The sequence below is a fragment of the Heptranchias perlo genome, chromosome 17 (genome assembly GCF_035084215.1).
Source record: "Heptranchias perlo isolate sHepPer1 chromosome 17, sHepPer1.hap1, whole genome shotgun sequence".
Lineage (NCBI taxonomy): Eukaryota > Metazoa > Chordata > Chondrichthyes > Hexanchiformes > Hexanchidae > Heptranchias > Heptranchias perlo.
In genome coordinates, this window is record NC_090341.1 from 15,563,507 (window position 1) to 15,576,775 (window position 13,269).

At 41.6% G+C, this 13,269-nt stretch overlaps 1 protein-coding gene across 3 annotated transcripts in view; it reads left to right on the forward strand.

Annotated features, from left to right (window-relative positions):
• The window catches only part of LOC137334098 (inter-alpha-trypsin inhibitor heavy chain H3-like), a 47,175-nt gene that overhangs the window by 21,275 nt on the left and 12,631 nt on the right, over window positions 1-13,269 (forward strand). For 2 of the 3 annotated variants that reach the window (XM_067998590.1, XM_067998589.1), the window contains exons 14-17: window positions 1,108-1,247; window positions 1,772-1,932; window positions 5,375-5,491; window positions 12,256-12,276. In XM_067998590.1, the coding sequence (XP_067854691.1) occupies window positions 1,108-1,247; window positions 1,772-1,932; window positions 5,375-5,491; window positions 12,256-12,276 (439 nt within the window). The remainder of the gene's footprint in view (window positions 1-1,107; window positions 1,248-1,771; window positions 1,933-5,374; window positions 5,492-12,255; window positions 12,277-13,269) is intronic. The other variant, XM_067998591.1, reaches the window with a different exon arrangement.

Here is a 13,269-nt window from a genome sequence, read left to right on the forward strand (position 1 = left end):
CAAGATTCCACAAACAGAAGTGAGAGGAATGACTCATACTTGATTTTTTTTTGTGCTTTTGGTTGAGGGGGGATATTAGTCAGAACTTTTCTCAGCTCCTCTTTAAACCGTGCCACATCTTTCACAACAACAAACTTCTATCTATGTGGTGCCTTTAACATAGAAAATGGCTCCAGTGTTTTACAGCGGAGTGAACATTGAGCTTAAGTGGGAACATTAGAGGAGGCGATCAGGTTGGTTTTGAAAAGGCCTTTAAAGACTGGGAGAGAGGAAGCGATGCAGAAGCCTCCTTAATTCCTATCTCTTTAATCCTACCTTTGGCCACCTTTCCTAACCCATCTTGCAAAGTTCTACTCTGTGTCTGATCTCCTCTCTGTGAAGCGCCTTGGGACGTTTTGCCACATTAAATGTGTTATGTCAATGCAAGTTGTTGCTGTTTTTGTTTCTCTTTTTTTTAGATGCTGACCAAACTGAAAGAAAGAATTGCATTTATGTGGCACCTTTTCAAGTCTGAAAGTGCTTTACATAGAATGAACAATTTTGAAATGCAGTGACTGTTTTTAGGTAAACAATGCAGCAGCCATTTTGCACACAAGCTCCCACCGTCAGCAATGAGATAAATGACCAGCCAGTACACTTTCAATGGTGGAGGCGATCAGGGAGAACTCCTGAATATAGAAAACTCCCTGATCTTCTTTGAGTAGCACGATGGAATCTTTAACACCCACCAGAACAGACAGATGGAGCTTCAGTTTAATATCTTATCTGGAGAACAGCACCTGCAGCAATGCAACACTTCCTCAATACAGCACTAGAGTGTCAATCTAAATTATGTGCTCAGATTCTTTAGTGGGGCTTAAACCCATGACTTTCTGACTCATAGGTGAGAATGCTGTCAACGAAACCAAGCTGGCAACCAGTGCATGTACAATATAATTTATTTTATTACAGATTTCCTGCATTCAGTTTTTCTTTTTATCTCTTCAAAGATGCACACTTGATTTTGCCTAATTTAAAATGCCTTCCCAAGAGCAGAATGATTTATCTTTATGGAGTCAGATTGAAATCTTTAATGTCAACCATGTTGATGATGTAATTCCCTTTCAGGCCAGCAGTAATTTATCTCTTGAAGCTAAAGTCAACGTGTCTGAGGTAGAGAGCGTTCTTGAACATCAGCAATATATTTTTGGTGACTTTACTGAGAGGCTGTGGGCTTACTTGACTATTCAACAGCTCTTAAAACAAAGGTGAAATAGTGAATTCTTGCTATCTACAAAATTGCACCATTGATGATTAGCAAGTGGAACAGGTCGAGTTCATATTTGACAAGAACTCTGAGCACTTTAACTTGCATTTGTAAATAACGCAATATGCTTTGATCATAAAGAATAGCGATGTAGTGGGTTAGCTGATCTAAACTAAGGAAGCTACAATTGGCCCTCAACATCTCTGCAGCTGGGAAGGGGAAAAGTTGGCCAAATTGCTCTTCGTTACCATTATGCAACAGTCCCTGCTAGAAAATGTACGTGTTTGGATGGGGCTGAGGATAGGTTTGGGATTGGCTGTGAAGACCCCATGGTCAAATACCCTATAAACACAAACTGTCCAGACTCTCCAATGCAGAATGGCTATTTGGGGAAGTTGTCCCTGCATTTGAAAGTATACCCTAGCACGAGTCATTGCTTTCAGAAGGGGAAAGTTGGAGGAGAGAAAAATTGATCTTTGTTTGTTGAAGCAGCTCATAAATCATTCAACCTGTTACCATATTCAGGGTTTCAGCTGGTGCAGAGGAGAAGAAAAAACTAATGGACAAAGCTTTGAAACTTTCACTGAAGTACAACTTTGTAACGCCACTAACGTCAATGGTTGTGACAAAACCAGAGGAGAACAAAATGGATGGAATCCTCATGGCTGACAAACCTATGGAAAATGGTAACCTTGTTTTAAGTTCTCTGGTTTAAATTTCTCATTTATGGATATCATTTAAACGTTGGCCAAGACATCAATCGTAAAAATATTTCCTCTGTAAAACCTATCATAAAAATATCTTGAGAGTGAATTAGCCTCGAAATTACTTTTGGTGATTACAGCCGATGTATTTAATGGGTTCATAACACATTCCCCACGTGTTATTTTAAAGCCTCCAACACGTTAATAATTCATCTGCTGGTATTGCCATGGTAATTTCTAGGCTTGTATGTTCTTGCAGTATTTGCACTTCACAGGAATGTAATAATTAACCACAATGAAAATACATAGAGAGCAGAAGTTAAAGCAATGTGCCTGACTAGGGGCAGTGAGTTTACAGTAACATTATCGGGGCACAGTTCTAATAGTAATTAATGCCAAGTTTGATTACTACCTAAACTAGCAGGCAGTTCATGATTTAGAATGTTTCAAAAACAACTAGGCCCCGAAATTCTGCGGGGTAATTTTTGCCGGTTTTGCTCCCTGAGCTGGGAGTTACACCTGCCGATCTTCTGCTGAAGAGAGCAGCAGCACGCTGGAGAAACAGCATGTAAGTAGGAAAATGCTTGGGCTCAGTGAGTTGACCATCAGGTCACTGTACTGGATGGCTTGTGTGATTTTGTGCAACTTTTAAAAAAAATATCTTCCAATGGAGGTTTTGGCAGAGGCACCCAAAGAAGGGAGAAGGACATTGCACGGAGGCAAAAAACAAGAGTCCACAACTTTTGTGAGACCGACCTACAATTGTTCCTGGATGGGATGCAGCAAAGGAGAGGAAGCCACAAAAAAGTGTGTCTTGTGAAGTCATTGAACTTCTTGCAGCACTGGTCTTGCAGTTCTGGGGATGAGAGGTGGCAGTGGCACTGAGTGTCACGTCTCTCACCCCCAGAACTGCAGACCAGTGCTGCAAGAGGTTCAATGACCTCATAAGGGCAGGCAAGGTAACACACTGACCACTCTCCCTTTTCGTGTCGGTACCAACACACTTCATCCTCTAAAATTAATAGTTGCCCATTTAACCGTTCACACTGCACTCTAGTTAAGGGGAGGTGGGGGTCATTAAACTAGGGACCTTACACTATATGCTGCCATCTCCCCTAATAGCAATTACTTGCATGCAGAACTTTAAAACTTCCACTGCTTTAATATCTATTACATCAACTGTCTGATACCACCTGGGAGATGAACTTCAATTGCTAGATTTCACTTGATTCACTTAATCTTGTTGCAGGAGAAACTTACACACAATGCCTGTGTGCGTAAGCCATCTGTTCACATGATCTTCTTGAAGAGCTCAGGGAGGGTTGAATTCCTAAGGACGAATGCATAATGGCAACTTGCAGCAAATCTTGCATTGTCAAGGAGGATTCTTTGCATGTTGTCACACATAATCTGGGCATTGAGTGAGTGGTAGCGCTTTCTGTTCAGGAAGTTGAGGGGGTTGACCATGAGAGCTTGCCCCAGCAACATCATCAAACTGGGTAGCCCTATCTTGTCATACTGTGATGCCAAACTGGATGAATTCCCCAAGCCTCCAAAAAAACGATGTCAGTTACCTGATAAATATTTGCCTGGACATGACCCTGCTGAGACTCAACAGATCTCCTCGCTGTCTGAAATGAGTCGGTGGCATAAAAGTTGAGAGCGATCGTGACCTTCACAGCCACGGGCAGAGGTGTGAAGGCAGATGACCATGGCTGCAGGTCTTCATGTGGTAGCTGGCACAGTTCCCTTATTATGTCTTTAGTGAGGTGCACTCTTCTAGCATAGAGCACTTCCCTAAGGTCTTCATAGGACCTGTGTGGCCTGTAAATCTTCGAGAGGGAAATAATATTTTAAAGGGTGTGTCCTCCTCATACACTGCCTCATTCTCCTTTCCTCCATCCTCTCCTTCTGCACCTCTTCCTCTATTATAACGGAAAACAAAAGAATACCCAATGAGAATTCCATACCTGGTCCTTAGAATCTCTCACTGTGGGTGGGGGCAAAAATATTGCAGTGGTTTCAGTCAGTCAGTCAGAGGCAGGTCCAGCACTATTTAGGAGAAAAGCAAAAAAAAAAGCTACAAAAACCTTTCGCAGTTCCAGTAATCTGTAGTCCGACTCAAAAGTTCCTCATTTAGGTCAGTCCCAGCTGTTACTGGCAACAGGTTCCCGATATAAAACCTGCTGTAAGTTACCCCAGTGCATTGTGTGTGTATCTTCAGAATTTTTGCACACCAATGCCACTGGCACTCATTTACATATATTTAAAGCAGCTCCATGGGAACTTGGTGGGTGGATCGTGGGGAGTCCCAAACCACAGTCAGAAACTCAGATGCATTGGGGTAAATTTTAACAGGGAGCGGGGATGGGGAGGGGAGGAGATTTCAGGGTGTGAAACCCAGAAGGTAAAGATTGTGACTTTAATCAAGCCAATCAATTGCACTTCTGGGTTTCGCGCCTGGCAGCCGATTGGCTGGCTGGCAGGAAGGCCTGCTGTAGCAGGCTGCAACTGGGGATCGGAGGGAGGGATCATGGGCCGGGAGATCAGTGGTGGGGGCGGGGGGAGCCGAGGAACATATCGGGGCATGGGGGGCCGAGGAACTCATCGGAGGTCACTGGAGGTTGGCTGAAGAGTTAGAAGTAGGTGGGGGTCCACCATCGGTTGTTGGGGGGTGGGGGGGGCGGGTGTTCACCATTACAGGGGAGGGTGTCTACCATTGGGAGCTCCTGAACATTTACCTGAGGAAGGAGGAAGCCTCCGAAAGCTTGTGAATTTAAAATAAAATTGCTGGACTATAACTTGGTGTTGTAAAATTGTTTACAATTGGGAGAGAGGGTGGGGGTTCATCGATCACAGGGGTCCTGCCGGCCAGGTGAGCTTGTTGGGCCTGGATGAAGCGCTCCTGCTCCTCCAGGCCCGCAAGCAATGCAATAAAGGCACTCAGCTCATGGATCCAGCCCTTCCCGCCTGCTTTCACTTGACGTGAATGGGAAGCGATGGGAAACCTGAACAGGTAAGCCTTAAAGTTGTTTTATAATTCCAATACACAAAATATTAAGTATCTCAATGAGATACATTGCCCTTTTCAGTATCAGCCTGCTGGCTTTAAGTGGGGGCGGCACTTCCTGGTGTCTGCTGGCCACATGCAGACAAACTTGCCTCGGTTAAACCCAGAAGTAGGTACGTTGGAGGCAAGATGCAATCCTGCTCTGAAAACGGAGTATTTTTTTCCCCACCCGCCCCCAACCCACACGTTCTTGGGAGTTAAAATTTACTCCTTCAACTTTGGGGCAGAATACTGGTGGAAGTGGCTTCCACTCCAATTTGCAGACCAGTAAATTGAGTTGCACCAATTGTAAGCCCAAGAAATAGAGTAACACAAATGAAAATAAGAAGACATGAAAAATATTTCTTGATCCAGCCAAACGCCAGACAGTGCAGAATGGAGGATATTCCCCTATACCACAAGGTTCCAGAACGCCACAAGGTTCCAGAACGCCACAAGGATATATTCCCACATCACACTTTGCATCACCTGGTAAGATTTTTTTTAAATAAATGTAGTCATGCATGTATATTTGCTAAAAGCAATATTAATCAGGAAAGAAGACAATATAGGTTACGTTCATTCTATAGTGATAATTATCATATAAAATTAGAAACCAGTAAGGTTCAAATAAAGAATGATTGAATCATTCATTGTGGTATAGAAATTATGATCAGTATTCTCCTATGAATGATTAACCTCTGCTATTTTAGCGACTCACCTGACGAAGGAGATAATCTCCGAAAGCTTGTGATTTTCAAATAAAACTGTTGGACTATAACCTGGTGTTGTAAGATTCCTTACATTTTCGCGCAGACAGTAACCCATTTATTTAAATACTTTAAGTATAATTATAGAAATGCACAATTTAAGCTTTCAAGCTGAAGTGTAAATAATTACTTAGTTATTGTTGTGTTAAACAAAACACAGAATTCCCAACAACTCCCCCCCCCGCCCCCCCATCTTAAAAATGGTGGCCCCGTGTTGATTTCCTGGCAGCATGGGACAAGTGGGTGCTGGAGATGTGCCCTGGGGCAGGGGTGCCTGCCTGACTGCCCCATTTCAATTAGGTGCCCTCCCACTCCCTTGTAAAATCTGCTAGGGACAGTATTGGAGGGCACCAGATGGGACAATCCTGATGTAACTGAGGATTGTGGCCCGAGGATTTTTTGAGCCACCAGCCTTCCCATCCTACCAAAAGCAAAATACTGCAAACGCTAGAAATCTGAAATAAAAACAAAAAATGCTGGAAAAGCTCAGCAAGTGAGGCAGCATCTGTGGAGAAAGAAACAGAGTTAATGTTTCAGGTCGAAGACCTTTTGTCAGCACCATAAGGTGTTAAAGAGTTAAAGTTTTTTAAGCACTGGAATAAAAACGGAAATTACTTGAAAAGCTCAGCAAGTGTTGAAATAAAAACAGAAAATGCTGGAAAAGCTCAGCAAGTTAATATTTAGTTAGTATCATCAATTTAGCATACTGTATTCGCAGCTCACGATACAGTCTCCTCTACATTGGGGAGACCAAACGTAGATTGGGTGATTGCTTTGCTGAATACCTCTGCACTGCCCGCAAGCATAACCCTGATCTGCCGGTCGCTTGCCATTTTAATTCCCCGTCCCACTCCCATTCTGACCTCTCTGTCCTCGACCTCTTACACTGTTCCAATGAAGCTCAACCTAAGCTCAAGGAACAGCACCTCATCTTTTGTTTAGGCACTTTACAACCTTCTGCACTCAACATTGATTTCAATAACTTCAGATCATAACCACTGCTCCCATTTTGTCGGGCAGCAAGTGCTGGTAATGGTTCTGCTGTTGCCATTCACAGCTCCTGTAGACTGATCTTTTGTTTCTTTACTTGTCCCATTACCTCCTCCTTTGCCTTGCACCTTCATCCCTTTTGTCATTCAATCACTCTTGCCCTCCACCCTATCATAGACCTTCCCTTTTGTTTTTTCCTCCCCTCCCCTCCATCTCCCCCTTTCCCTAGCTCTGTACTTGCTTAAAAATTTTAACTCTTTAACATCTTCTGGTTCCGATGAAAGGGCTTTGAACTGAAACGTTAACTCTGTTTCTTTCTCCACAGATGCTGCCCCACTTGCTGAGCTATTCCAGCATTTTATTTGCATCCTACTAGCCTATGTATGTCCTACTGCAGTCTTTCACAACCCTTATCACAATTTTCTGTAACCCCCCCCCCCCACAATTTGTTATCATCAGAAAATGTTGATATTCTTCCTTCAATCCCTAAATCCAGATCATTTAAATATATAGAAAAGGTTGCAACAGCATCACTCGCCACACCCTTCTGTTCTGAGAATCTTCCTTTTCCCCCTGTATTTTGCTTTCTGCCCATCATTTTCTATCCACATGTCACATTCTTCTTAATTCCACACACCATTATCTTTGCATAAGTCTCTTATGTGTTTCTTTATCATAAAGTATCACATAAGAGACATGGCAAAGATAGTGGTGCGTTTTGAAAATCCATATGAATCACATCCATTCCTTTATCTGTTATTTCTTCCAAGAATTCTCTGAGTCACCTTGCTTGGCTTGACCAGATTAACTCTTCTGCATCCTGTCCTACAGCCCAGAGCTGAATCTCCACTCCTGCAGACTCTCGTCTTTTACAGCCTTTTGCCTATTGACTACCTGTGTAGTGTCCTGTTTCCAAAAATCAGACTGCCTTTTTGGTGTCTCTTTTCCTAATCTCTGCTTCACAGACAGACAGAGATCAAAGGCTTTTCCAACACAGAAGGTGAGAGGTTTTTTTCCCCGTTAGCTTGACATGATTTGTTTATTGTTTAGTCCCTAAGTGCAATAAACTTCCATCAAGCATATTAACCACCCTTCACCGAGATAACTTTTTTTAAAGTCATGAGAATACACATTGTGTTTAAAAGGCCTAAATTAAAAGAGCTCTTCAAATTCTTTCTGTGGAAAAAAATAGGCAACACATTCTGAAATATGACAACTATCTTGTCCTGTTTAACCTTTCTACCTTCTTATTGCCGAAAAACCTAAAGCTTACTTTCCCTTCCAAGCAACCTACTCCACTTTCTTGCTCCTCCAGAGCTCCATTGAATATCCTCACGAGGATATTAGTCACAGCTTTGTTCAGGTGTAGGCCATCCCATTGGTACAACTCACTCCTGCTGTTTCCAATGCCCAAGAAAACCAAAATCTTCAGCATGCCTCTAGCAACACAGTAACCTTCCTAATCTGACTATTTCTCTACTGGTGTGGCAGTGATAGTAATCCTGAGTTTACTACCTTTTGAGGTCCTGCTTCATAAATTACTTCATAAATTACTTCCTAACTCATGGTACTTCTTCACTAATCCATTGGTATTGACATGAACTCAATGAACTATGACTTCCAGTTGTCCCTGTTCCTTTCCAAGAACTTCTGCACTCATTCTGTTTTGTTTCTTAACCTGGCATCTGCTAGGCAACAGCTTTCCTGAATTTAACTGTCATGCTGCCCACCTGCCCCGCCCCAGGTAATTTATTGGCATTGCTCATGATTTGTCTACCCTGAGTTACTGTCCCCAATTGTGCCATAGGTACCTAGCACTGTATAACTGTCAGACAGCTTCAGAACCCCATGAGTTTCCTGCATTGCCTGTACCTGAATCTTCATCTCCCCTCTTCCCCCACAGCAGATGGTCACCCATATCCTTTCTTCTGCCTATGTTCATCTCCAGCTGTCTAATGATCACCTCCTGCAGTATGCACTGTAACAACCCTTCTTCCATCCCATAGAGTGGAGAATGTCTCCAAATATTTCTGAAGCTCAGTAACTCTATCAGTAGACACTTCTTGGCACCTATGGTTCTCCTGGACACATAGTTTCAAGAAACTCCCACATAATGCAAGTTCTGCACAACATAGGCTTTCACGTCCTGCCATAATAAATGGATTCAAAATACTTGGAAATTCAAATAACTGAAAGTTGTTTTAAATCGACTGCACTTCAGTGCTAGACTCTAGTTCAGGTCAAACTCCCTGTACTCACTCAGCTGCATTCTCACTCCACTAGCCCTAGCAATTTAATTGCCTTTTGCTTGTATGTTCCACTTAAATCCTCTCAACCCACACAGTCAATACTCACTCACTACCCTGGCTGATTCAGGCCCATTGTATCTCAGTGCTTAACTTCTGTTCAGGCCAAATTCATTTATTATGGCCCATATGGTCCAAAGCTGGACGACATCCAGGCTTGGGCTGATAAGTGGCAAGTAACATTCGCGCCAGTCAAGTGCCAGGCAATGACCATCTCCAACAAGAGAAAGTCTAACCACCTCCCCTTGACATTCAATGGCATTACCATCGCCGAATCCCCCACCATCAACATCCTGGGGGTCACCATTGACCAGAAACTTAACTGGACCAGCCACATAAATACTGTGGCTACAAGAGCAGGTCAGAGGCTGGGTATTCTGTGGCGAGTGACTCACCTCCTGACTCCCCAAAGTCTTTCCACCATCTACAAGGCACAAGTCAGGAGTGTGATGGAATACTCTCCACTTGCCTGGATGAGTGCAGCTCCAACAACACTCAAGAAGCTCGATACCATCCAGGACAAAGCAGCCCGCTTGATTGGCACCCCATCCACCACCCTAAACATTCACTCCCTCCACCATCGGTGCACCGTGGCTGCAGTGTGTTCCATCCACAGGATGCACTGCAGCAACTCGCCAAGGCTTCTTCGACAGCACTTCCCAAACCCGCGACCTCTACCACCTAGAAGGACAAGAGCAGCAGGCACATGGGAACAACACCACCTGCACGTTCCCCTCCAAGTCTCACACCATCCCGACTTGGAAATATATTGCCGTTCCTTCATCACCGCTGGGTCAAAATCCCAGCATTCCCTACCTAACAGCACTGTGGGAGAACCTTCACCAGACGGACTGCAGCGGTTCAAGAAGGCGGCTCACCACCACCTTCTCAAGGGCAATTAGGGATGGGCAATAAATGCTGGCCCTGCCAGCGACGCCCGCATCCCATGAACAAATTTTTAAAAAATTACCTTCTCTTGGCAAAAACACTCTCTGTTAGCGCCTCACTCAGTCAATCTATCACAGAAGTAGATATGGTCTTCAAAGCTGTACATACGATACATTCTAATCAAATCTTGTAGTGACAACAGGAGCAAATGAAATTGACTATTAAAGTACACAGATATTTTGATTTCTTTTTCAGCCTTTACCCAAGCTAGAAGTTATCCAAAATATTCACCAGATATATTCACCTCCATCATTGTATGTTACCCAGAATACAACCTTGGATCATTAGTAGCTGATTTTAAATGTCTTAATTCTAAAATAATAGATCTTTAATTGAGCCATAGTGCCATAGAAGAATTGATTTTCCTGAATAATATAATTTCCATGGGGATATACAGCATCCAATCAAATAGCTATCTTTTAGCACATTATCACACATCATTACTTGTGCTATATTCCCTTTCACTCTATAAATTCAAATGTATTTGTTGGATTTTGATGGTTGATGTTCAATTTTTTTCCAGAGAACACATGCATCTTCAGTAATATTTAGAGAAATATTTTATTCTTGTTTGTGCTTTGGCATTGCACAACGCTTTGTGCACAAACTGATAAAGAAAATCAATCGATGACCTTCAGTACTGTTCCCACTTTGTTTATTAATACACAATGATGCAGCACTAACAAATTTACTGACTGATTAATGATTGAATTTGTCCAGTTGGCAGTCATTTCCCAGAACAAAGTAAGCCCGCTGATAAACACACCTGCAGTTAGACACCAAAGGCTGTTACTTTTATTCTTTAAAATACAGATTTGAAGTTCCAGTCACAGATACAATTCAAGTTACATTCAGAAATAGATGCTTGTAAAGGTTAGATCATTTTGTAATAATAGCAAAAAATAATATTAACAGTTTGTTTTATTTAGACCATCACATATTCCATTTTAGGATCTATTATAAATTGAATTGTATAAAAATGTATTTATTTCCAGATTTTTGCATGAGAATATCAATAGGCTTACTCATAAGACACAATCTATTTAACTGGTATCCAGCACTGAGCTGTGTCAAAATGCCACATTCTAAGATCATGCTTTGTTTTTTTTTAATTTGTTGATAGTTATAATGAATAGTTCTGCACAAACTCCTGTCACAGTTTAATTGGCTCCTGGCCTCAATGCAAGCATACACCCAAATGATCCATTCAATATAACTTTATGCCATCAGGCCCCCTGAAGCAGTTCTGAAATACCCTAGGGTTGAAATTATACATTGTAACATTTTCAGGCAGGAGAAGATCATTGGTCCATCTAGCCCACCTATCTACAGTATTCCCTTGATGTATTTCTAATAACCCTGAATCCCATTTGCTAGTATTAATAAAGGGCTGCTTGATGATTTGCGTCCCAGGGTGGTCTTGAACCACCCACCTTTTACTTAATAGCTGAACACACTGTCCCATTGTGCCACAGAGACAGATTATGATGGGTACTATTCTTATGTGAATGTGTAATGCACTTATATATAATTCCATTTTAAATGAGTTAATGCCTGCATTGAAATAGTGCAGAGAAGAATTTCATGTGAGTGCGCTAGGAGTTCATACAAGAACAGCATCCCTCATACTTCCATCTCTTCTGTTATTTCCGTAAGTGATTCTTATAATCGAAACAATTCGTAAACTATATTTGCTCAAAGTTGTATGTCATCTTAAACAAGGATTTGGGAAACTTTTTCAGTCATTTTCATCAGCGCTAAGATATTTCGGTATTATAGATACAAGGTAGTAACTTTATTTCTGTAATTCAAAAAAAAAATCTGGTAATACTGCAAATGTCTATCATGCATTCAAACTACGTTTAGATGCTACATCACAAATGAAACACTTCATTAAGTTTTATGCTAAGAAAAAATTCTCTTAGAGCCCTACTGTCACATGGCACCTTTTAAAGAGTAATAGCAACAGCACCACACTAAGGAAAATAATTTAAAACAATGTCACTACTACATAACTATTATACACAATAACTGATCCTGACAGTCTTTCTAAAACAGCAGCTTAATTTCAAGAGTTAAGATAATCAACTTGAACTAAGAAAGTGAAGCTCGAGTGATTTATGTTTATTATCTGAACCTCTTAATTTGCTTACTGCTTCGTAATACACTGAAATTGAGTATTATCTCCTCTATGCAATCTTAATGAACACTGCAATGACTTGTTTTGTTTATTCCTAAACAGCTTACCATCCAGTAACTAGTGGTAAGTTGGCCATGTTTTTTTCTAACTACTAAATAAATGCAGTGTGCACCAAGCTACTTCGAAATGTATTTAACAGCTTAATTAATAGGTTTTCAATCACATTTGTACATATTTCTGGCCATTTCTAATCACTTCTGCTATCTGTCTTGCCTTCCCTTTAAAATCAGGTTCGGGCTGGGGAAAGGCTGGAGATGCTACTTCTCTGTTCAGATATCCTGTATTTTCTCAACCCCTTCCAAGTAAAGTTGCTGGTACTTTTTGTCATTTGTTGCCATTATTTTGTCTGTGTACCCTAATTAAGGGAAAGTCCACAGTAGCGTCAGTTTTCTTAGAGCTAGAAGCTGAGAACATGTAAATACCCAAATTAATTTCCTTAGAAACATTTACAGCCAAAAGAATATTTCTTCTTTAGAAAGGGCAGCTGTACAGCCATCCCATCCACAACAAAAGGTGGATCCCCAGCTTGCTATTGAGTTTAATTCAATAATTTCACTCTGAAAAGTTATTAATACTCCAGCCGCATTTTAGAATTCCTAATGCTGTTTACGGTGTCCATGCACAGTTTTAAATCTCTCTGCACTGTGTTAACAATTTGCCTTGATCCTACTCTCAGAAAACACAATTTTCTGCTAATGAAATTTTATATTCTTTACACTAGCCTTCTTGATGACCTGTGTCAGTGACTTTTCAAATTTAATGCCTATTTGCCAATTTGTGAGTGGCTTTGTGTTGTGAGCCTGCACTCATCAGTAAGTGTGTTGAGATTGCCAAAACTGCTTTTAATCTAGTGGAAAGTGGAAACTTTCATTTGATCAATCAGAGCTGGGTGACCCACTGTGCCATCAATTCCGTATCTCAGGATACGGGGTAGGACATTTAGGACTGAGATGAGGAGAAATTTCTTTACTCAGAGGATGGTGAACCTGTGGAATTCTCTACCACAGAAGGCTGTGGAGGCCAAGTCACTGAATATATTTAAGAAGGAGCTAGATA